At 50.1% G+C, this 22,680-nt stretch overlaps 8 protein-coding genes and 1 non-coding gene across 9 annotated transcripts; 2 read left to right on the top strand and 7 right to left on the bottom strand.

The window, feature by feature from the left end:
- Positions 1 to 164: 164 nt before the first annotated feature.
- On the top strand, positions 165 to 2,904 carry BO94DRAFT_533908 (fungal specific transcription factor domain-containing protein). Its single transcript, XM_025611424.1, has 4 exons — positions 165 to 266; positions 368 to 1,278; positions 1,339 to 2,716; positions 2,785 to 2,904. Exons 2-3 carry the CDS (start codon positions 509 to 511, stop codon positions 2,654 to 2,656), a joined length of 2,088 nt encoding a protein of 695 aa, XP_025468808.1. The 5' UTR covers positions 165 to 266; positions 368 to 508; the 3' UTR covers positions 2,657 to 2,716; positions 2,785 to 2,904.
- A 2,093-nt stretch (positions 2,905 to 4,997) lies between these two features.
- On the bottom strand, positions 4,998 to 5,069 carry BO94DRAFT_t136. The gene has a single exon. It is a non-coding gene; the product is annotated as a tRNA-Gln (tRNA).
- A 710-nt stretch (positions 5,070 to 5,779) lies between these two features.
- On the bottom strand, positions 5,780 to 6,614 carry BO94DRAFT_623213 (uncharacterized protein; the record flags this gene model as incomplete). The annotated part of the gene is made up of 2 exons (XM_025617137.1): positions 6,390 to 6,614; positions 5,780 to 6,340 (listed from the first exon to the last, which is right to left on the bottom strand). The coding sequence occupies exons 1-2, from the start codon at positions 6,477 to 6,479 to the stop codon at positions 5,780 to 5,782; spliced, it is 651 nt and encodes a 216-aa protein (XP_025468809.1). The 5' UTR covers positions 6,480 to 6,614.
- A 293-nt stretch (positions 6,615 to 6,907) lies between these two features.
- On the top strand, positions 6,908 to 7,575 carry BO94DRAFT_24474 (uncharacterized protein). Its single transcript, XM_025606392.1, has 2 exons — positions 6,908 to 6,971; positions 7,033 to 7,575. Exons 1-2 carry the CDS (start codon positions 6,969 to 6,971, stop codon positions 7,342 to 7,344), a joined length of 315 nt encoding a protein of 104 aa, XP_025468810.1. The 5' UTR covers positions 6,908 to 6,968; the 3' UTR covers positions 7,345 to 7,575.
- An 851-nt stretch (positions 7,576 to 8,426) lies between these two features.
- BO94DRAFT_489835 (intradiol ring-cleavage dioxygenase) lies at positions 8,427 to 9,853 on the bottom strand. Its single transcript, XM_025609101.1, has 5 exons — positions 9,605 to 9,853; positions 9,407 to 9,559; positions 9,215 to 9,357; positions 8,996 to 9,161; positions 8,427 to 8,947 (listed from the first exon to the last, which is right to left on the bottom strand). The coding sequence occupies exons 1-5, from the start codon at positions 9,840 to 9,842 to the stop codon at positions 8,478 to 8,480; spliced, it is 1,170 nt and encodes a 389-aa protein (XP_025468811.1). The 5' UTR covers positions 9,843 to 9,853; the 3' UTR covers positions 8,427 to 8,477.
- A 2,048-nt stretch (positions 9,854 to 11,901) lies between these two features.
- On the bottom strand, positions 11,902 to 13,704 carry BO94DRAFT_555586 (sugar porter family MFS transporter; the record flags this gene model as incomplete). The annotated part of the gene is made up of 5 exons (XM_025613813.1): positions 11,902 to 12,186; positions 12,240 to 12,590; positions 12,636 to 12,687; positions 12,743 to 13,479; positions 13,537 to 13,704. 5 exons carry the CDS (start codon positions 13,702 to 13,704, stop codon positions 11,902 to 11,904), a joined length of 1,593 nt encoding a protein of 530 aa, XP_025468812.1.
- Positions 13,705 to 16,416: 2,712 nt separating this feature from the next.
- On the bottom strand, positions 16,417 to 16,899 carry BO94DRAFT_584445 (CVNH domain-containing protein; the record flags this gene model as incomplete). Its single annotated transcript, XM_025615627.1, has 3 exons — positions 16,417 to 16,425; positions 16,496 to 16,677; positions 16,758 to 16,899. The coding sequence occupies 3 exons, from the start codon at positions 16,897 to 16,899 to the stop codon at positions 16,417 to 16,419; spliced, it is 333 nt and encodes a 110-aa protein (XP_025468813.1).
- A 1,234-nt stretch (positions 16,900 to 18,133) lies between these two features.
- Positions 18,134 to 19,134, bottom strand: BO94DRAFT_584446 (SDR family NAD(P)-dependent oxidoreductase; the record flags this gene model as incomplete). Its single annotated transcript, XM_025615628.1, has 3 exons — positions 18,134 to 18,339; positions 18,393 to 19,007; positions 19,065 to 19,134. The coding sequence occupies 3 exons, from the start codon at positions 19,132 to 19,134 to the stop codon at positions 18,134 to 18,136; spliced, it is 891 nt and encodes a 296-aa protein (XP_025468814.1).
- A 695-nt stretch (positions 19,135 to 19,829) lies between these two features.
- Positions 19,830 to 22,051, bottom strand: BO94DRAFT_24725 (putative extracellular exo-polygalacturonase). The gene is made up of 8 exons (XM_025606420.1): positions 21,644 to 22,051; positions 21,216 to 21,582; positions 21,102 to 21,160; positions 20,890 to 21,050; positions 20,647 to 20,835; positions 20,474 to 20,575; positions 20,348 to 20,422; positions 19,830 to 20,300 (listed from the first exon to the last, which is right to left on the bottom strand). The coding sequence occupies exons 1-8, from the start codon at positions 21,948 to 21,950 to the stop codon at positions 20,256 to 20,258; spliced, it is 1,305 nt and encodes a 434-aa protein (XP_025468815.1). The 5' UTR covers positions 21,951 to 22,051; the 3' UTR covers positions 19,830 to 20,255.
- Positions 22,052 to 22,680: the final 629 nt, after the last annotated feature.

The following is a 22,680-nucleotide window of genomic DNA, read 5'->3' on the forward strand; positions in this document are numbered from 1 at the left end:
TCCAGACCCACTCCCTAATATTAGTATGGAGTATTATTGTTCGCAACCCCGCCACCCGGCCGATAAAATCCCCCTCTTCAATTCAGTCTCTCAGTCTCTCTTCCACCTTTTCTCTGCACTCCGCACAAACCATGATCCAACTGCATGACTTGAAACCACTCGCACCTGCTCCCTCAAGGGATCCCCCGCGGCCCACACAAGCCACTATCCCGCACATCAAGAAACGATCGACGGCGTGTGAAGCCTGTAAGAAACGGAAAAGTAAAGTGAGTTGAACTCGACACTCTCACTCGCCTACTTCTTCCCCGCGTCTTCTCTTCCGCTCTGCTCGTAGTAGCCTAGCAGACTGATGCGACCGATCGTCTAGTGTGAAGGGTCTTATCCGTGCAAAAAATGCATCCAAGCAAAGTCCGAGTGTGTGTTTTCCGAAGAGCTCGATCGACGTCGGAAATTGGCCCTGCGGCAGATCGAGCATGACCTGCGTATCACCTGTCAGTTGCTCGAGCAGATGGTGGCCGCCTACGACAGTCAGGATAGGGCAGAGCTGGATCGCTTGTTCCGCACTGCGAAAGACCAGGTTGCGCGCGGCAACCACGGCTTCACATCGACTGGGACGAAATCCGCATCAACCCTTCAGAAAACCCGATTCCGGTCAATCACCTCTTCTTCCTCTACGAGCTCCGCCGACAAGTCCGAAACGCTCAAGGGAGATATCAATAAAAATGAGCGCCGCCGCGCAACTGGCTATATCGGAAAGAGCTCGGAAATTGCGTGGCTGCAGAACCTAGGTGCCGATGTGGATGACCTCGACTTTCTGGGTACCAATCTCCAACCGCGAGTCAAGGAGGAACTGAGCACGCTCAGCTATCACCTGGATCATATGAATTTGTCCGGAATCAACCCGGGTGACCTACAAGCACTCCCGCCACGATCACGCGGTGATAACCTCGTCAACATCTACTTTGCAAAAGTGGATTCGTCATTCCCGCTTCTCGACAAGAGCCTTTTTTGGGCCCAGTATGATTATGCCTTCTGCAGCCCGACGCCCCCTCAGAAAAAATGGTTGGTGATTCTGAATCTGATCTTTGCTATCGGATCCAAGTATCTGCAAATACACAACCAATACTGGACAGATGAAATCGACGACCGTGTTTTTCTGTCGCGGGCAATGGCCCTTAACGCTGATGAGAACTTGCTGGGTGAACATGCTGATTTGCAGCAAGTTCAGATTTGGGCGCTATATGCGTTCTATCATCTTGCATCCTCCCAGATCAGTAGGTACGTCCATATTGTGGTGCGCTGGACAGGTTCATTACGCCATCTGACTCGTTGATGAAGGGCATGGCACATGGCAGGACGGTCGATTCGCTGTGCGATAGCCTTGGGGCTCAATACCTGCGAGAACCGGAATGATGTCGACTCTGCGTCGCGAGATATCCGTACTCGTATGTGGTGGGCGCTTTTTGGACTGGAGCAACTTCTTTCTGTCATGACCGGTCGCGATCCATGCATTGACTGGCGATTTTCAAGTGTTCTGGCTCCTGCCCTATATGAAACCTCGAAAGTCGATCATCCTCTCACCGACATGCCGCTAGGCTCTTCTACACAGAAGAAACAGCTCGTCTTTACCATTCACACCAGCAGATCCGATGTGCAGGCAAGAAACCAACTGCTGCAAGCTATCGAGCCAGGAAACGCATTATATTTCTTCTACATAACGGATCTGGCCATTATCACCCATGCAGCGGTCAATGCAATTTATAGTCAGCATCCCCGACCTGGCTCCCACCGGGATAGCGGTACCATTAACACGCGGTATCAGCGGAAGCTAGAGACCTGGCTATCAAGCCTTCATGGTGATTATACATTTGCTGATGCTCATGGCCGGCCCCAGATTGTGGAACAATCTCCGGAAAGGATCTCACTGGCACTCAGATTTTACAGCTCCCAGATCATCCTGAACCGTCCGTACATCACCAGTCCCGACTTTCAGATAGAAACCGGGGCCCGCTATCCTCGCTCGCTATTCCAGGATGCGACCGCTCTGATATGCGTTCAATCCGCCATGGACATGGTCTCCCTATTCCCTGATCCGCCGGATATGGAGTGGATGTGTAGGATGACCAATTGGTGGACTACCGTGCATTATCTGATGCAGGCGCTTGTTATCTTGCTGATCCAGCTCTGCGTTGGTCCCATAAACGTGGCTCACGAGAATGGCCATATAACCAGCGGCGGAGGCGCCGTCGGAACAGCTGAAGAGCCTGAAGTCATCCTCCAGATTTCCAAGAAATGTATACGCTGGCTTCATACAATCGCCGAACGGAGCCCCAGTTCGCGCCGTGCACTCATCACCTGCGAGCGTTTTCTGTATCGTATTGCTCGTACTCATGGGTTCGACCTAGAGGGCCTTCCGCCCATGACCACTTTGTCTGAGCGCACGGCAACCGGTGAGATGGGTTTGTATTATATGAGTTCCGACCCAACCTCTCCTCTAGTTCATTCGTTACAGTCGCAGGGCGAGTCCATGCAGGATGCGATACAGACATGGGGAGCTGACTTTACAAAGTCAGAACCGGATGCGGCGAAGCAGGTGTTTTCATCAACAAGTTTGGATCCGACCTTGCTTGAAGTGCTGGACACAGTGATGGAGTAATCCGTAGTTTGGCATTATGGATAAGTGCCAAAGGCCCTTCGTACTGAGCTATGCTTGCAGGTATGGACTTGTTCATTGGAAGTGGGCATACTCATGCCTTGAACGATAATCGCCTAACCCAGGGACAGATACTTTTCGTGGAATATTATCAGCCATATGGTATTCTAGTCGAATATTTGATACCTATACACCACTATCTCTGTACTGAATATGCTCTAGACATAACATCCTTGTTAGGAATATAAGTAGTATTTAATGTTAGCTTTCATCCATTGATAATAACATGAGGGACATGATACCACTATGTGCCAGTCCCTTTATAATAAACATATCAGATTATAATTCACCCAGGTGCTAGTTACATGTGCACGTCTTCACTGACTCGTGTTCGATACTATGACCGCACACAGTGAACCCAAATACTCCTTACATGATGACTGTTCATTCTAGCACCATTCATCCAATTGCTGATTCACCAAAATACCTACCATCTTCCTCTCTTCACCCAAACTGGCTATTTATCTCAATCCTCGTCTCCAGAAAGTCTTCCTTCCCCAACTTCCCCCTGACAAAAATTCCACTCAGAATATCCCATTGCTTCCAGATATACCTTCACCCTCTATTAGAGATGCTAGGACTCTCGACCAACAAAAAGCCAGTATTCAGAAGAAAACAGTTAGGATATGGAACATATCTAGAGTTAAGCAGTCGAAGAAAACGGCCCCGATTGACACGAGACAGAGACACCGGATCAGTCCATTGGCTCGGCCTCCCTGGCGATGAAACAAGTTCATTTACTACAGTATGGATGTCGAATTAATGAACACACATCTTACTTTCTGCGATCCCAGAAAATGGATCTAACTGAGCCCCTGTCCATATCCCCATTGCAAGAATCCAAACAAAGGGTCTCTATCTGAATATACGGATTTCGGCAATCTCAAGGCATATGGATTAGCAGTTGATATAGTCGGTTATGTGCGAGAAACCAGATACAAGCTGGATTCTCCAGCATCTTCCTGCTGGCTGAGAGCGTAATTAGCCAAGTGTGGTTGTTGAATCTGGGTGGATGAGGTCTGATCAATCTACGACTAAAAGCTATTCTCTATCGTCTTTGACTAAAGGATGTTAAGTTAGGACGTGGGTCTGACATTGGACAGTTAGCATAGCCCAAGACTTCATGGTGAAGAAGATCTCAATGATATAGGTTCTCTACCGGCTTATCATTATCCTCGTTCATGTTCATAGCGCGGTGTCTAACGGTAAGGACAATCTGATCATACACAGACGACAGACAGCTTAGTTGAATTTGACTTGGACACTTTTCAGAGGATTTATCGAAGCCAAATATATCAGCACTGGAAGAGCACTACCACAGTTTGTTCGAATAAATATGGTCCAACTCAGCCTGCATCCTCTAATATATTGGGTTTAACGTTTCTTCAACATAGTCATAAGATCAAGGAATCAGCACCATCAGTCAGGTACCAAGTTTACTTACAACAACAGTACAAGATAAACCATCATTAAAACTGAGAGAAACAACGATCCCGACAGAAAACCAAATACCGATCAATTCTCCCCCTTCTCTTTTCTACCCAACCTCAAAATTCTGGCAACTTCACAAGGACTGCACCAAGCATATGGATATTTTGACCGGCGGTACTGGGACGTTCCGGAGTGCAAAACCAGACGAAATCCGTCACTTAGACACCATAACACATAACCAGTTCATCCTAGCAAGTCTACAGGTCCAGTCAGCCCAGCACACAGGCAAGAAAAGGGGGATTTGTCAGAATATACTCTGCTTATTGAAAGATGATAGCTATCTTTGGCTGGTTTGGTGTACGTGGTTATTCTGATTTTGGTGAATCTCAATAAGTCTGTGATGATCATTGAAAATGGATTCAAGATGGAAAACGGCAGTGATTTGGTATTACTATCGCTATGTTGGGTGAGATATAATGCACGTGGTGATCGAAGAATGATTTGAATATAGTAAACTATAAGCTAAGACATAGGCACGGCTGGGGATGAATGTGGTATAGCCACATTGTGGGCCCAATGTAGATAAGAGATGCGACCCCCCAGTCCAAAAGTAAGCAGGCATGAATAGATAAAAAAAGTCCACGAGATGCGAGGTTTTATGACTCAGTATGATACCTATGTACTGCGTTGGCTGAGATCAAGGGGCTTCCCGACGTCGAACATGATATTCAACACTGACCCGCGAGGAACCATGATGATTTTACATGAGCATGTAGGTAAATGGTAGACAGCCTTACACTTCTATACTACAAGCCCGATACGTTTGAAAGTAAAAAAAAAAAAAAAAGGAAAAAGGTCGTGCCCGGGATCGAACCGGGATTGCTGGAATCAGAATCCAGAGTGATGACCATTACACTACACAACCGTAATTGATACAACGGGCGAGAAATTTGCCTTCACAAGGCTAGTTATATTCTCCTGAAGAATGCCAGGCTGTGGTGGGATAAGAGACTAGGTAAGATTGTATATCCTCGCAACTACGCTACAGAATGATCAGCATCTTGTTAGGTACTGCGTCGTGTATCTTCGGCTTAGAGATAAATGTAAATTTGATAGAAGTGCTAAGACCTAATCTTGAAGCCTCTTTATCCTTGTCAGTGTAGAGTAATAGGGGAAGATGGAGGAATAGATCCGCCCTGATACCTCGACACCCCACGTCGGCACCATGACACGCAGATATCTTACATTTGTGGATGCAGATACTGTTTGTTTCCGAGAAGAATGGGTGGTTACAGCCTTCTTCTATCCATTCTGAAACAACCAATAAGAAAGCAGAATCTGTAAATCTATGGAAAGCCCTGGAGCTGGAGACTTTCCGCAGCAGGACCTATATTGCTCAGCGTCAACGCGCCTCGCAAAAGGCCAGTGCTGTGTGTTGGATCAGGCGACCAGAAGAGACCTGATCCCATACATACTCTATATCTTCAACCCCACCAACCATCACCATCACCATCAAAACAGAACAATCACCCCCAAACCCCCCACCCACTTCTCCACCACAATCCTCTCCCTCCCTTTCTCCCCATCCACCCCAATAACAACAACCCCCTTTACCTCCCCCCTCGACCTCCCAATTCACATCTCCACATCCCTCCTCAAATGCCCCAAACTCCCCCACCAGCCACACTCGACCACCACACTTGGCCATCCATCCGAACAATCTCTCCGCGCGAAGCTCGAATCCGGCTCCTTGGATACCAGCATATCCGTAACTCTTGTTCTTCGTCGTTTATTCACTTCGCTTAAAAGTCCCATATTATCTAAAGAGGCGAGGATCTGGTAAGTAAACGCGGCTGTGGCTCTTGTGTGTAGCGGGGAGGGGATCTTGACGATCAGGATGCGGGAGACTTCGTCGTAGGTGATTCTTGTGGAGGGCGTGCCGAGGTGTTTGTGGGGGTTGTGTTTGGATTTGTCGATGAAGGTGGGGGGGACGTGGCTGAAGACGATGTATGGGGATGGAGTGGGTTTGGTGAGTTCGGAACGGATGATGGGGGCGATGGATTGGGGGTGGGTGCCTAGGCGGTGGGTGGTGCTGGGGGAAAGAGTGTAGATGCGGGGGCGGGGTGGGGGCATGGTTGGTGGTGTGTAAGTGATGAATATGAATTGACTGATGCGTTTGATGATCGTGGAGTTGGGCTGTATGGTTTAATATCTTTAAAGGATGGGAGTAGGGGATACATCATACATATTGAAAACATATCGGGATTGATTGCTGTAAGGAGTTGTCCGATAACAGCAAATGGTGTGTCCCGGAGGTCTGGTTGGTTGAGATCATGACAAAGGCTTTGTCGGATACTTCCCGACTTCTATTATTGGGGTGGTCAATGAGGATATATCCATCAGAAGGGTCTCTTCTAGGGGGTTATTGTTGGGCGTAGAAAGGGAAGAGGAGGGTGAGATGAGGGTTACAGCTTGGATAACAATCATCATTATATGGAGTGTTTGGGTAGAAGGGCAATGTCGAGTTTAATACTGTGCCGATATAGGTTCACTCCGATGGGGATACAATGTTTCTAGAAGTCTCCCTGCGGGCGATTAGACAAGGTGGGAAGTCTCACCAGCAGTGGTAGGTTGTAGCCTTTGATGTTAGGAGACTTTCTTTATCAGATGACCTTTCATGTCATCTGCTGTCTGTGAGCTTTAGGGCTGTTTCGGCTATCTTCCGGGTTGAATGCTTTATTCATTGTAATATTTTCTCTATGCCGGATCAAAGAATTGGTCATACAAAGAACGTGGTATTACTATGTATTGAAAAACAGAAAGCATGGTGAGATGAGTATGACCCACAATTAAATTCCATCAACAAACATACTGAAACCATTCGATAGGACCCGATATCACCCCTGCAAAAAATATCAATCCAACAATACATCCGGCCACTCACAATTCCAAACACAAGTAGCCATATCCACCATAAACGAACCATCAAAGTTTATTTTAGTCCTCGACCTCACAGCCCTAGGTTCCAGAAACAAATCCCTGAACCTCAAACTCAGCCTTTGATCCCCTCGAACATCAACCCCGTCTTCCCCTCTGAAAACCTCCATATGTTTCACATAATCACCCGACGTCCACTGCTCCATCCAAATCCTACGTCTCCCCAGACAGATCAAAAGCACCTTACCCACATCAGTCCTTGATTCTTTCAACCACCACCGCGCCTCATTCCTAAGATACTTTCTCTCAGCCAGATACCCAGTCAATACCACCACGCTAGGCCACTGACTTCTTCGCCCCGGGGGATAAAAGCAGGCATCGGCCAAGGCGTCGGGTATGCTTTCGGGGACGTCGGTGACGAGGATATAGGGCTTGAAGGGATCGGGGACGAGACGGAGCAGATTGCTGAGATGGCTGAGGTTGTTGAAGTTGTGGGTGGTGAGGAGGGATGCTGGGGGGCGGTCGATAGGTGGAGGAGGGGGTGCCATTTTGGTGATGTGTTAGGGTTGGTGTTTTGATGAGGATAAAAGGAGAGGGGGATAAGTTTATAAAGGGCGATTCTGTTGTTTTTTCTGCAATAATGGGAATTGTCTCTTCACAAATGACGTTTTCCTCAGACAAACTATGTATGACTGCACGATTCTGGTGTGAAAAGAAGAGAGACCAGTTCTAGTAGAGGGGGATAATACAAAGATAGAACCTGAAATGTTGTCCTGTGATCGGATATCATAGGGAGAGCGAGAAAATGCATCTGGGAGAAGACTCAAGTGCGGATCTAGTCCAGACAAGTGACTAGGGTGAATTGGTATCACCCTGTATATCTACCCAGTTCATTGCCCACTGGCTCATGTAGCAGGATATTTGATATGAAGGTGTAGCATTCTGTGTTGTCCCGGCCTGCAAATTCGATTTGATATGCGTCGGCTGTCCGGATGACTCGCTCTGAAAACCGGGATCTCCTACCCAAGTCTTTGTTTCCCTCAACAATATCCCAAGTCAATCACAATTAGGGTTTATAGGTGGGGAGTGAAGAAGGAGGATTGGTGAAGGTAGTGGATCTTGGTTAGGGGGGTTGGCTTGGTGGCGTTTGTGGAGGATGGCATTTTGGGGGTGTGAGGTGGAAGATGGATGGTCATAACAAGGTCATGAAGGAGTAGACAGAGAACCAGAGACCTCATGTGTATTTTTCTCTTTCCTGAATTACGCAGTGTTAACAAAGTTGATACTAATTATCTCTCTGATCAGCTATCATCATCACCTGAGCAATATATGCATCGATTAACATCCTATCACTACTACCTAGAATCACGAACAACAAATGACAAGGCAAAACAACTCAAAATATCTCAACATCAACAATCACCAGCAACTCAAGCAGAAGCACTAGGGCCGCACCACCAGGGCCGGAACCACCACCCATGCCACCAGAGCCGCCACCCATTCCAGAACTAGAGTCATTCTCAACACCTCCGTCGGCTGTGTACTCGGCAGCAGGAGTGATCTCACTGTCCTCATCCACATCCACTCCCAGAGCAATCCATCCGAAGATACCGTCGCTGAGGTCGTCACCAAGGAGCACATACTCGACGAAGGGGTCAATGGTGTCGGCCTCCTCGGACAGAATGGAGTCGTCGGCGTTCTCGGTCAGGTCCTGGGTGTTGGTGTTGTAGGGGCTGGTCTCCTCGACCTTGCTGATCAGGTCCTGGTCGAAGAAGAGCTGACCGACGTGGTTGGCGTGGGCAGTGTAGAGACCGGAGAGGGTGTTGTTGGCGAGGACGGTGGTGTCGTTGGGGGTGTGGGAGAGGACTATTCCTGTTAGTACAGAGCGTAGAAAGTTTGAAAGAGGGCATGTACCGTGAATGTGAGTCGCACGACTGGTGTAGTGGCCGGGGAAGATGGAGGTGAATTGCGCAACACCCTCGGAGTCGGTTTGCTGGATACCGCGGAGGAAGGTTGCGTCCAGGTTGGAGGTGTCGGAGGAGTCGCCATTGCCAGAGGCAGCAACGCCAGAGTAGACACCCTACATATTGTGAGCATTCAATATTGTGGTAATGGAATCAGGTGGAGACGTACAGTAGCGTTGCAGTGCCAGATATCAATGTACACCTCAGGGACAGGCTCGCAAGTGCTGGTGTCAATGAGCTGGACATCAAGGTAAAGGGGCACGCCCTCCTGGCTCTCGGTGATGTCGCTGCGGATAAGCTCGCCAGTTACGTCTGCCACATTGGTTAGTATCTGAGAATTCATACAGGGTATGAAGCATACAATAAGGACCCTGGGTCACATCCGGGCCAAGAATACAGCTGGCATTGGAGGCAAACAGAACGCTCGGGTCAGTGTCGAGGTCCACGTTCAGAGACGAGTGGTGGGTGGTGTTGAGGATGGTATCAAGGTCGCGGGCTCTCAGGAGGGGAGCGTCTGATCTGTCAGCTCATGATTCTTCAGGTCTGGATGGGAGCATACGGGTCTGCAATCCCCTCTTCCGGCGAAGGTCATTGACAGCCTGCTCACGACGAGCAATGTTCTGCCTCTCGAGGCCCCGGGCCTTCAGCTGAGCAGAGCAGTCACTCAGGCTGCGAGGTGCACGCTTCAGGAAGGCAGCGCGCTCAGCAGCTTCGGCCTTGTGGTCGTGGCCGGGATGCGCCGAGACGACGCTGGCAAGACCGGCAAGTCCGGTGATGAGGGTGGTAAGCTGAACCATCTTGATAGATGTGACTTGGTTGGAAGGAGAGTGATGAGCTGATGAATGTTGTTGAAAAATAAGATTCATCCGGGCAGAGGCCCTTTATATCTTCTCTCGGATACCCATGTCACTGAATATGATGCTATCCAGCTGACGCAACCATGGAGAAAGCTGTCAAATGAAACCGCGGACATTGCTCAGCTCCTCCTGCCAAGGGCTCTGATGCCTCGAATGCTTCCAACTTTACATCGTGCTGGGGCCAGACCCGTGATGGGTAGGGCAGGATCGTCGCTGGCGACGCGGCCCGGCATCCACTTGATGAGAAAAGACTGCTAAGCACTGGTTGAATGGCAAGGTGTGACTGACTGATGCATAAATGGGGGTTGTCAGGTCCGTAGTGTTTTAGGTTTAGTTCAGGGTGGTTGGGGTAGGCTATCTCGATTCTCGATAGTCGAGTGGCTCGATGGGTCTTTGAAGCTTCTAGATTCTCTAGCTGCCCTCACAGTAGTCATTAGCTAAAACCCCAAAACTATTATATCAGATATTCCCAGACCTCAGGCAGAATCAGATGCTTCACTGCGCATTGCCTATTGATGCCCTTCCCACACCACATCCCACAAACAAGATTCATGCACCACCAGTAAACCGCCAAATAACCCCTGCAGCACCTACACCCAATACCAGATCTAACTCCAACTCTCGCTACCAGCCACGGTTCAGGCTGATCTCGACTCCACAGGGTGGATCTTCCGCTTAATCATCCAACCTGCAGGACCTGCAGCATCTTGGCATCACGGCACTTCCATCCCACCCAAACCCGTTATTGGGGTAAGTCTCTGCCTACTGCATAGTGCATAAGCTGTCCGCGGGGCCGAATCCAGATGCCAGCCCAGCAAGGACTTGGCAAACAGGAGTAGGGACACGCGGTTTCAAGGCCCGAGATCTCGAACAGATCTTTCATTGGCCGATATGATCAACGATTATGTTTATGCTGTATCGAATATCTCGTCGGTGTTTGGGGTATTATTAGTTTGGATGGGGAAGATATCTGGCGTGCGTGGACTTCATCCAGCGAATGTGCATTTCCCATAATATGGTTTTCGAACGTGGAGTTTGCTCACTGCATTCAACATGTCGATCGGAATCACTACCTAGCCACACGATAGGCATAAATCTCCTATCAAGATATCTCAATATCAGCGCTACTCTAGGCAGAATCTTTCACATTGTTCTCACTCACCCAGCTCATCAACCTGCACTCTACCCCTATAGCCCCCCCTCCAAGTCTGAAAAACGGAGAAGCAAAAGCACGTCATCACTTGACCCATCCAGATGATAGAAGCCACCCGATCAAGGGACAAAGACCCCGAATCAGGGACCAAGGGCCTGTCATGAAGCGCTGTCCCTGCAAGGCCGTGGGGTCGTCCACCTCATCACAATTAGGCTCATCACCCACAAACAACCGGCGGCTTGGCAGTCGATACCCTGACTAAAGAGCAGGGAGTGATTCGTGGGATTATGTCGGGCTAAAACGGACGCGTTGCGACGCATCGCAACGGCGGGGAGGTGGGAGGCCTTCGCGATGCCGATCAGCGGCGGCATACGTAGGCCTCCGCCGCGGCGTGGCTTGGCGGGGCGGAACCTCCGGATCCCTGCCGGCATTCTTTGTTTTGTGCTTCCGAATGCCGCGACTGTCAATGACCTGAAGGATATGCTAGTTTTCTATCCATATGGCCAATACTACATTACTACGGCGGAGCTGTGACACGCAATATGGTGATATGATCTGTCTGCTCTAGCCATATGAACGCTTCTCATCCTCCTTGGCGCAGCATGCGGACTTTGCCCGAGTTATGCAGCCTCCCGAGTTCGGCCCGGGCGTCGGCCGACAAAAGAAAGAATACAGCAAAAACACGAGGTCATATTCTCATGCATCATTAATTAGCTATCATTCAAGTAAAGCAAGGCACAAGGCAAACTAGATAAGTACCATGGCGACTGCGCATAACCATGGACAAACAGTGCCACTCATCATCGTCGAAACGAAGCAGAAGTTGGTACAGAGTACAGCTTCCAATTACACCTCCTGGTGCACAGCCGTCGCCTTCTCGGTCACCTCCTGCGTGGTGAGACCCATGTCGGCCGCAAAGGTGCCATGCGGCACCCACTTGGCCGAGGTTCGAGGCGTGGTCTCCTCCATCATCTTGTCCACCTGTTCCAAGGTAAGCCCCTTGGTTTCCGGGATCAGGAAGTACGTGTAGACAAAGGCGCAGGCACACAGCGATCCCCAGATGAAGAACACCCTCGCCTTGAGGTCTCCCTTGTCCTTGTCCACCATGTACGGAGTGATGACGGCGATGATCTGCATGGCAAGCATGGTCAGCATGTTTCAGCGATCTGAGAGAGGACACTTACGCAGTTCCAGAGCCAGTTCGACGCCGTCGACAGAGCCACACCACGCGACCGAATAGGCAAGGGAAAGATCTCGCCAATCACAACCCAGGCACCGGGGCCCCATGTGCTGGCAAAGAAGAAGATGTAAATGCAGATGAAGGAGATCTCCGCGCTGACAGCACGATTGTTACCGCCATCTACAGTTCCGACGATGGCGACGATGAACTGGCAGATGACCATGCCAAGGGCGCCCCACAGAAGGAGGGAGCGTCGACCAAACTTCTCGATCGTGTAGAACGAGACAGGAGTCGAGCAGACGTTGACGATGGTTGTGATCATGCTAATGAGGAAGGGGTCGCTGATGGTTCCGAGCTGTATCCGTCAGCATGCCACCTCGATTACGAGCGGTTTACTCACCGACTGGAAGAAGGTCGTTCCGAAATAGAAGACAAAGTTGACACCGGTCCACCTAAAGCACGTTATCAATGTACAGATGGGATGCCGAGATTTCTGGAAAGACTTACTGTTGCATCATCTGCAGGGAGGTCCCCAGGACAGTACGACGGAGGTTGCTGTTGGGAGAGAAAAGGCTGCCACGGAAACAATTCATCCAGCTGACAAAATATCCACCCTCCGGGATCACCTGCATCTCATACTGGTGGTTCGCAACAATCTCAGCCAGCTCATCCTTGATATATTCCGAGTCATGTGGCTGACCACGAACACGACCGAGGACTTTGGCAGCCTTGCCCAGTTCGCCCTTTCGGACGAAGAAACGAGGAGACTCTGGCAGGAATAACAGACCAGTACCCAAGATTAGTGCCCAGGCAATCTGAAGAGCGATTGGGATGCGGTAGGAGCCCGAGTCGGTGCGGTTCTGGGTGCCGTAGTCGACGCAAGAGGCCAACATCAGACCGATGGTGATGCAGAACTGGTACCCCGAGACGATGGCACCACGAACCTTGCGAGGGGCAATCTCGGACATGTACAGGATGATGATGGCAGACACAAAGCCAACACCAAAACCCGCGATCAAACGTCCGGCGACAAGCAATCCCAGTGATGTCGAAGCGGTCTGCAGGACAACACCGACGATGAAGACGACACAGCCACTGATGATGGTAGTACGACGACCAAACCAGTCTGCCAGGTCACCAGCAATAAGAGCACCAAAGAATGTTCCCGCCGACAGGATGGATGTGATCAACGACTTTCTCCAAGATGGGATGACGAAGGAATCGGCAGGAGTGGTCGCATAATCCTAGCTACATCAGTTACTGACTCGAGAAAACTCAGGAAACCCAAAGAGAAAACTCACCAAGCCCTCGAACTCCTCGATAAAGTACCTCATTCCCATAACGCCGTTAATATAACCGGAGTCATAACCAAAGAAGATACCACCAAAGGCGGCAAAAGCACACATCAAGTACGTCTTGATGGTGACTGGGGCCTCGACGCGCGAGGCGTCAACAAACCCATCAGCCATAGCGACTGTGAATGCTAGACTGTATGATGGGATGTACAGTGAGAGTGATAAACAACCAGAGGTATGACACAATCGTCAGTGTGAGAAGGAAGCAAAGGGTGTTGTCGGTCAGAACAAAAGGTTGCAGGAAAGAAGAGGGGAAACAAAAGGGGACCGGTGAAAAACCAAGAACAACAAACCAAGACCAGGGGTACTAGCCGGTTTTATAATCCTGTGCGAGGGTCTAAGTTGCATCATGCCCTGCTCACTGTGGACTGGGCTTGCAACTTCCCGTTCTGAATCGGCCCAGTGTCGGTTGGTTCCGGGGGAATGCCCACGGGGTTCCCCAACCCTGCCCACGATCCTGCCTGGTCACTTTTGCCCCCCGCCATGGCTTGATGGGCTGCACAACAAACGCTGCCGTGAAGCTGTGGTCTAGCGACGGTATGTGCAGGGTCCCCTCAAATACCACCAGACCGAATTAGGATCCCCAAGTGCCAGTGAATGTCTATCTCCAGCCCACGGAAACCAATCATCAGGCTGAGGTAATGTCCGGAGAGTTTAATTTTTTACCGGCCGGGGACTCCGTACAACCCCAGACCAGCCCGCTTCCCCAGGCTGACCGTAACATGGCATCCTGTAGTATCCACAGGGGGGGGGGGGGGGAGAAGGGACCACCGTCTTTACGGGGAAGATCCAGATCGAGCCCAACGCGAGTCAAGCATGTGTACAGTATAGTAACCAGTACATCGCTCACCTGCATCCAGCAACAACCAAACAGAGGCTCGGTTCAAAGCCGACACACCCAGCAGCCCGCTCTGATTGGTAGGGTTCCACAGAGGTCGGAAATTTTAACCTACCACGTGCTCTGTTGGGGGAAGGATTCCCCACAGTCAGTTACCAGCCCTAGCCTTATCCGCTTAGCGTCTGTCAGTTTGGGTTCCTGATCACGAGCCAGGCTTCTTGGACCCTGATCACCAAACAACATTGCGAAATAAGCACCGCTTGTGTCTCTCACGGTAACCTAGAAGCAGGCCGTTTGCCCCCTTCCCCACGGGTATGCTGCCACATGCCTTCCACTCGGGCTTCATGTCAGCTCCCTAACCTAACTCTCAAAAATCTCTGCCCTCATGTCAGCCTCCAATGTAACCTTCCCGAGTCTGACCCGTACGATCATAACACCTGCTAGCGAGCACAGACGCCCAGACGCCACTGCAACTATAGAAGGGTTGCCCAGCCCGCGAGTCGAACGGTAACTGGTTCTCTCAGTCCGGATTCAGGTCTTGGTCCGAAGCGACCTCCGGGTCTTTGTTGGCCAGGAGGAACCAGGAAGAGAGCTTCGGCGCTGGCCGAGGGTGTTGAGCTCGACACGTGGCTCTATTGCTCCATCCAATTACTCGAGCCCGAGATCATTCCCCTAAGAGTCAATAGACAGGTCGCCTCCATTCAGCCCCCGACACCACATTGTCCGCACCTCACCGGAAAGCAAGGTGTCATGCCAAGAGGCTTGGCGGGCACGGCGTCTCGTCCCGCCATTGCATGCGCCGTCGTACCGTACCAGGAGGCAAACATTGCGTCCCACTTTAGCCGAGAGCAAGTCATGGGCCTGGCAATACGAGCACCATCATTAAATCTAGACCTATCTAGCTGTGCTTGAGAAGTCAACTATCCCCCATCCGAAATCCTCAAAATCATACCATAGCGTCTATCTATCCCATCTCCCCACTCAATGATTGCCACCGACCAATGAGTCAACGTACCGTCCGTCTGAACCCCGTCCCATAATACAGTCACAGTCCCACCGCATGTTTCGCTATTTATGCTGTACGACACACTACAGGCTGATCTTAGTCATGTGAGACCGTCGTATCTGGTTCTGTGGGTGAGATGGGAGTACTAGATACTACTAGTAGGTAGTCGCTGGTATCAAGGCAGTCGAGCTATTCCTATTCCATCTCAGTCAGTGGTACTTCGCAACCTCCGGTGGCGATTGTATGGTAACATCCAGCAAAGGCCTTTGTGTATACGCATGGATGTAAGTAAATGTAAGTAAATAAGTATATATGCATGTAATGAGGATATACTTATAATCTGGTCTGGTCTTTTGTTAATCTGATGCTATACCCACCCTGGGGTGACATTCTCAGGATGCGGGGTAAGGCATTTCCCACATGGCTGCTGCTCGCTCCGCGTGGTCAGGCCAGCCCAATCATGTGGGGTATCAGCCAAATCCAACATCACTTTCAATACCATGATAGTGCATAGTTATTGTGGTTATGAGCTCTTGGCTTGATTGTTCGAGATATATAATCACCTCCTGCGGAGTACTAGTAGTGAGCATGACAACCCCTCCACCAAGCTTCAGTAAGCACCAGACACCCACCGAGATCACCAGCCTCTACGCAGCTCAACCCCATCTCATTGGCAAATAAACCCTGCCAGCACACCACTGCATCCTGTACATTATCTGCATACTAATACCTGCACCAAACCAGAAAGGGAAACAAAACACCCCTCTGATCGGGTATATCTACATCGTGCCTCAAAATCTTATCCTATCCGATCGTCCACCATCAACATTCGGAACTCAAATCAACAAATCAATCCAATTCATTCGCTATGCAAGCACCAATAACAATTTTACAATTTACCCAGATAATAATATCGAGGCGACTTCTCCCCTGGCACCACCTATCAATCAATTCCTCCCCTCAAACCCATGCGATATGTTACTCAAGGTCCCTATACCCACCACGTCAGCACATCCTTCCATATTAAACCCCTCATCCCCAAACCAAAGGGGGTAACTCACCAAGAAAACCAAATGTCCATCCTCATTGGCAATCTTATCCGCGAGGTAAATGCCCTGCAGCTCACGGTATCCGCCATCGTTCTTGCGCAGATGAGCCGTCAACTTGGGTCCGCGCTCCGTGTGCTCGAGTTGAATGTCGTGGGAGGATTCGGTGAAGTTGGAACCGCCCCAGATGAACCAGCCTGCCAATCATGAAGAATACGTGTTAGCTATGTGTTTTGCTTTCAGGGGAGTTGTATGAAAGGGGGGTAGGCGGGCATACCATCAGTGTTTCCAATGTGCCTGTCCAGACGGATAGTGCGGGCGACGACCTCGCCGTTACGACGTCTGGCTTCAACGTGGAGCAGCGTGGAGCCGTTCTCGTGGATAAGGTGGATGTTCTGGCAGGAGTTGTGGAAGGACATTTTGCTTGTTGTTGGGGTGGGTTGGGGTTTGGTTAAGGAGGGGTAAGGCGGGGTGGATGTCAGTTGGATAGGTAGAAGATTGATGGAAAGAAAGAGGAAAGGAGAGAAGAGGAAGAAGAAGGTTTATATACCGACTGGAGAGGCATTGCTGCCCTACGCCTCCTGGATGGATGGACCCTGAGGGGGGACGGCTGCCGAATGACCTCACCAGCTCTGGGTGGGGCCACCAGAAAGAGGGGTGGTGGGGCTCGGATTCACAGCAGCCCAGGCAGCAGGAGTCATCCTTCCCTTGGTGGTTGGTCCAGGATGATCTCCGGGAGGGAGTAGATACCTTCCAGAGTATTCGTAGTTCGTATAGTTCCACCTCATTGAAAGTAGAGGGAATCATGAGCTGGGATGGTTCGGGTCCGCCCGAGTGCAGTGCCGGTGGAAGGATCGGGCCTGGATGATCCGCACAGGGATTCGGTGGGCCGGCGGCGCGTGACTAGCAAGTAGCAATACGTATGTAACTTTCCCCCGGATGGTATGGTCCCTGGATTAAGGATCGAGTATATCGGAAATCTCAATTAATGCTTGATAGTAGACTGTAATCTGCTGCTGCGGATGTACCTGAGGCAGCTATAAGACGCGTCACCTGAATTGAGTTCTAGACCGACAATGATGGACAGCATCAGCCACATTCTAAATATATGTGAACAGCCACAATCCTCGCCACTTCTCCACTCCAGGTTTCGAGCTTGCCTGGAGAGAGCTAGAGATTCATAAGCCAGGTTGCATGGAGGCTTGGTGAAACCGTCGATCATGGCAGAGATACCGATAGTATTACTTGGCAGGTGGCACACAATTTGGTGGTTGTCGCGCAACATCCTAATCGAGGCGGAGTGGAGACATCGAGTTTTAATTTATTTTTAGGTGATCGAGTCGACTCGGACACTCGGGGAAATTGACAGAAAGGCAAACAATTGTATCACCGTCATTCATCTGGGCTCGTGGCACATGAAATGCGAAGTGAGAATCCAGCCACTGGCCAAGTGCCATGGTCTTTGGAAGGTACCCAATTAATCGCTCAAACTATGCTATGCTCAAGGTTTATATTAATCTAAATAGAGTTCATACACCAATTCCAGCTGTTCCTTCAAGATCCCGCCCGGCTATGCAAATTATCATGCCATCTGGATAATGCAACCATAACAAGCACAAGATCCCCCGACGCCAGACAAGAAACATCAAAAAATCAATTAGGACACCCTGCCATCCCCCCATCGATCAGATGTAAATCACCATTGACGTATCCCCCGGCCTTACTCGCCAGGTACAAGATAGCGCCCGCAATCTCATCGCATCTTCCCGCTCGCCGCAGCGGAATAAACTCTCTATCGAATGCTCCCTCCACCGATATCTCATGATTCGACGGACCCCCGACCAAATTACTCGGGAAGACTGTCCACGTTAGCTTAGCACCCATGCACAGACCAGACTAGTGGATTACTTACGCCCCGGAGAAATTGTATTCGCTCTTATTCCTTGGGGAATCAAAAACGTCATCATCTGCTTCATCAGATGCACCACTGCTGCCTTGCTCATCCCATATGCACAGCCCCCTGTCACCCTCCGGTTGTGTGCCGCCACACTGCTCACTGCAATCACCTGGCTCTTCTGGGAAACATTGCCTTGCTGATTCCCCTTGTCCAACAACGACACAAATGCCGCAATAGTATAGAACACCCCCGCCGTGTTCACCCGAAACGTATCCAGGAACTCCTCGTCTGGCGTCTCCATGAGGAATGACTCCAGGTCGGCCGGGGTGGGGTTCTCCTTTAGTGATCGCCCGACCTTGACACTGCCGGGGCCGTCGTCGATGGTCTCGGGAGCAGTCAGGTAAACCATGCCTGCGTTCGCGACCAGGAGGTTGATATATCCGGTGTCAGCTAGGATTTCTTCGGCAGCAGCGGCGAGGGAGGCTTTCGAGCCCACATCGGCGACGATCGGGATGATGATGCCGGGGTGCATGTCGGCAGTGTCTTCGAGGGTCTCTTTGCGGCGACCCAGAATGTAGACTCTACTGGCGCCGTTGGTAGCGAGAGCAATGGCCATTGTCTTGCCCAGGCCTGTGGGTGGTGGTTAATTGATGATAGAGTGAATGCGGGTTGGGCCATGAGACCTACCTGAGCTCCCGCCGGTGATGACGGCAACTAGCCCGCGCACGTTGAAGAGATCACTGATGTCGTATGGCATTTTGGTAAAATTGGCCTTGTCTGAAAGTATCAGTACATGGGAAAAAATGGGCAGAAGAAAGAATCGAGATTTTGCCGACACCCTCGTTTTTAAATCAACAAGCCGGTGATACGTCCACCGGGCGTACCCGGCCAGGGTACATGGCATGCCGATCCTGGTTGGATGTATCACAATGACAGACGAGCAATGGGTCGCTCTAGTTCTACATCAAACGCTGCGTCAGAACCGGCTTGCTGGCATTTCGATGTCATATTGCCCAGATATATTCAATGGTAGGGCTGGTGAGTTCGGGAGCCCAAACTCTGATCTACCAGCTGTCACATCATTCAGAGTCCAGACAGTGGCGATAAAGCAGGGTAATGGCTAGCGTGAGCTTGAGTTATTTTGGCCGCGGTTGAGCCAATCTGTCCGGCATAGGCTTTTGTTCGGGGTGTTGAGTAACAGGCTCATAGGGGACATGTTCAGGTTAGCTCTACCACCTCCCTAATTCTGCAGCTGCCGCATGACGTACCGATACTTGAGGCCAACTATGCCACCTAGGTGCAGATTAGAGCTTTAGCATGCGAGTGGAAATGGCTGTCAGCTGCTCAACTAAGTACACCGCAGGATACATATCCATTCCCATCTGCCCAAGGAGCTCTTGGGTGGAAACCTGCTAGGATATGGATTTCCAAGAAAGATCATTGGTCACCAGTGCATCCCGGAAGTTACTTCCCCATTGACGTATGTCGATCTGCAATAACCTCGGGGTCGCAATGCCTCAGACGGAAATACACCCTGACACTAAGTTCCCATCGCGGTGTGTTGAGTGACGTGGATAGGATGTGGATATCTTAGAATGGTGGATAACTGCTAGCCCATGTGTATTTTGGAGATGCCAAAAGCAATGATGATAAAGTTTGGAATGGTTGATGATGGATCTTACGGGGAGCGAGAGAAAGAACCTTGAAGTTTATCTACACACCGCAGGGACGAGCTTGATCACCTGACCCTCGTGAATTCAAAACATATGACCATTCCATGCCCGTCTATAGATAATCTAACTTAGCGAAGTGATATATACACATTTAATTTTCATCTAAGCTATATCCAACCTCTATCAATGCATACTAGTCATCAATTCAAGTTGCGGTACAGTTAACGCTCACCAGCAGACTCTCATCAACCTGCACAGCATTAGCCATTGTCTTTGGACTTGGGACTCAATACTCACATTGTCGCAACCAAACTCATTTGTTCCAATTGGGCTGGTCACGTTGATATTGGATGTGTTGATGTCCGAGCAGGTCTATGAATGTCAGTATTTCCGTAGCAAGACATGATATGAGAGTTCGCCTACATCTGGACTCGAACAGACAATTGTTCCAACATATGGTTCGTATTTCTTTGATGTTGTTCCACGAAAGTTCTTGAAGAGAATGTCCGAGATGGTGAGGTTGCTCTAATCGCATGTTAGTTTGCTCGAAGGTTTAACGATACTCGAAAGTAATATTGGGCGTAGCAAATACTCACCGGGTACTCATTGCACAAGGTGAGATTGCTCTGTCCATAGCACTGCGTGACCTCGATAGCATAGTCCACATTATCGACGTATGCCGTGTCATAAGTGATGTTCTTTACGCTGCCTGAACCGCCACCACCTTGAAGATCGGCTGACAACGCGGAGGGAGTACCTGGCCAGACCTTGATGCGGGCCATGTCCTGCAAATATATCTTAGCAAGGGCACATCATCAGATAGTGTCGGCATGGCTCACCGAAGCGTTGAACATGGAGATATTGTACACATAGACGTTCTCAACAATGTCTACTTCACCCTTGTATTGGCCAAGAGAGCCGACAGAGATACCGTGGGAGCCATTGCAGTGAAGGTTCTGTACGAGGATTTCGGTGCTGTTTGGCTTGAAGGAAACGCAGTCTTTCCGAGTCAGAAACTATTTGGAATGGATTAATTGTGGGCTGCACATACCATCGCCGTTGTTGATGACAGAGTTTTGAATAACGATATTGGTAGAGCGGTAGGTGTCCCTATCAGATATATCAGTCTTGCATATACACGATTTGAAGGAAGCAGGAAGCGTACCATCCATCCGTGTTCTTCGCCTCATTGTCACTCTTACTATACCCGGAGATATCAATCCCATCAAAGAGCACATCCGAGGAGTTGGCCACGAAATGGTAATACTGCGGCGAGTACCGCAGTTTCAACGGTCCAATAGTGCCACCCTTGAGCCCGATAATGCCCATCAGAACTGGCCGCAGGATGAGGTCATCTTCTGCATACAGATCATACCAGACCTGTCCATTGCCGTCCAAGATGCCGCCCCCGTACATGTTCACGTCTTCGCCGCCGAGCTGAAAGAAGGTCGTTGCATTCTGAAAACCCTGCGGGAATGCGTTCGCTTGCCAGTAGTCTGTATCATTGGTGAATAGGATCTTTCCGAGGACCTCTGTCATAACATATCAGGTTAACTTCGTGTGTTGCATGAAATGGACCAGTGAAGTAATTACCTAGGTCAATGTTCTTCAAGAAGGTCATATTCAGCGCCGTTCCGATGATGTATTCCTTATCTGCGTCGAAAACGACTTTTCCACCATGATTGCATTGGTGCAGCGCGGAGAGAATATAATCGGAGTCGTCAGTGCCGTTACCATGGCTGCGAACGTGGCAGGTTCTGTCTCTACTCGAGCTTGTAGGTAGAGACCGGAATGGCTTGTGTGGACTGCAGGCCGCGTTTCTGGACCGAGAAAAGCCTTCCACTGTAGCCCCCAGTGCGACAAGGCTCAGTGTATGTGTGAGAACGTGTGAGAATTTCATTGTGAGAAAAGAGGGAGACGACTCCGGTGTCCTGGGTAGAGCCTGGAAGTGATCAGTTCGAAACACTCACGCTCCCTCCCCTGTCATTTATACCCCTGCGCAACGAGCAAACGCATGATCCCCGCAGTCTTGGCCATGATGACAACACCACCATGTGCTTGACTCGGGGGAGTTCTTGGAATCGCATATCCGGGGAAACGGAGTCAGCCAAACGGAGCAATGTGCGGAGAGTGTGGGCCCATGCTAAGCTTGTGGCTTGGACCGGTATCAACAGGCACGCTTGGCGATTGATTAGCTGCTCCATAATGTGGTGGAGGGAGGTTGCGTGGAGGAGCAAGCACGGGCGATGTGATAGGAGGGGTTGGCGGAGATGATTCTCCGATTGGGGGAAAAAAGGGTGTCTGGGGATTTGGTAGAGAAACTTTCCCCAGCTGTTGTCTGCAGCATTACCTCATTGGAGTAAGCAAACAATATCCGGCTATTGTTTGATCCCTGGGGAGATTGCGCAGGCCAATTCCCGAGGACACTTGCAGTAAGTGCAAATGCCGTGCGGTATATCTCCCCCGCTTTATGGTATCCATTGCGCAGCGGCAATTAAGCAGACAGTTAGGCAACTATGAATCTGTTAAACACCTCAAAAGCCCCTTACATTCACACCAGTCAATCTATATAGTCATCTGAGACCCTTGATTAGTTATAGTTTACCCCTACCGCCAAAGCGCAGTGTCTG

The sequence above is a fragment of the Aspergillus sclerotioniger genome, assembly GCF_003184525.1.
Source record: "Aspergillus sclerotioniger CBS 115572 chromosome Unknown BO94scaffold_10, whole genome shotgun sequence".
Lineage (NCBI taxonomy): Eukaryota > Fungi > Ascomycota > Eurotiomycetes > Eurotiales > Aspergillaceae > Aspergillus > Aspergillus sclerotioniger.

Coding starts and splice junctions, on each gene's coding strand:
- BO94DRAFT_533908 (XM_025611424.1), top strand. CDS start 509: ATGGTGGCCGCCTACGACAGTCAGGATAGGGCAGAGCTGGATCGCTTG. Junction 1,279..1,338: donor GCATCCTCCCAGATCAGTAG/GTACGTCCATAT, acceptor TCGTTGATGAAG/GGCATGGCACATGGCAGGAC.
- BO94DRAFT_24725 (XM_025606420.1), bottom strand. CDS start 21,950: ATGAAATTCTCACACGTTCTCACACATACACTGAGCCTTGTCGCACTG. Junction 21,583..21,643: donor CTTGAAGAACATTGACCTAG/GTAATTACTTCA, acceptor ATGTTATGACAG/AGGTCCTCGGAAAGATCCTA. Junction 20,836..20,889: donor TCTCCATGTTCAACGCTTCG/GTGAGCCATGCC, acceptor ATATATTTGCAG/GACATGGCCCGCATCAAGGT.
- BO94DRAFT_489835 (XM_025609101.1), bottom strand. CDS start 9,842: ATGGTTCAGCTTACCACCCTCATCACCGGACTTGCCGGTCTTGCCAGC. Junction 9,162..9,214: donor TCTGGCACTGCAACGCTACT/GTACGTCTCCAC, acceptor CACAATATGTAG/GGTGTCTACTCTGGCGTTGC. Junction 8,948..8,995: donor TCGTGCGACTCACATTCACG/GTACATGCCCTC, acceptor TAACAGGAATAG/TCCTCTCCCACACCCCCAAC.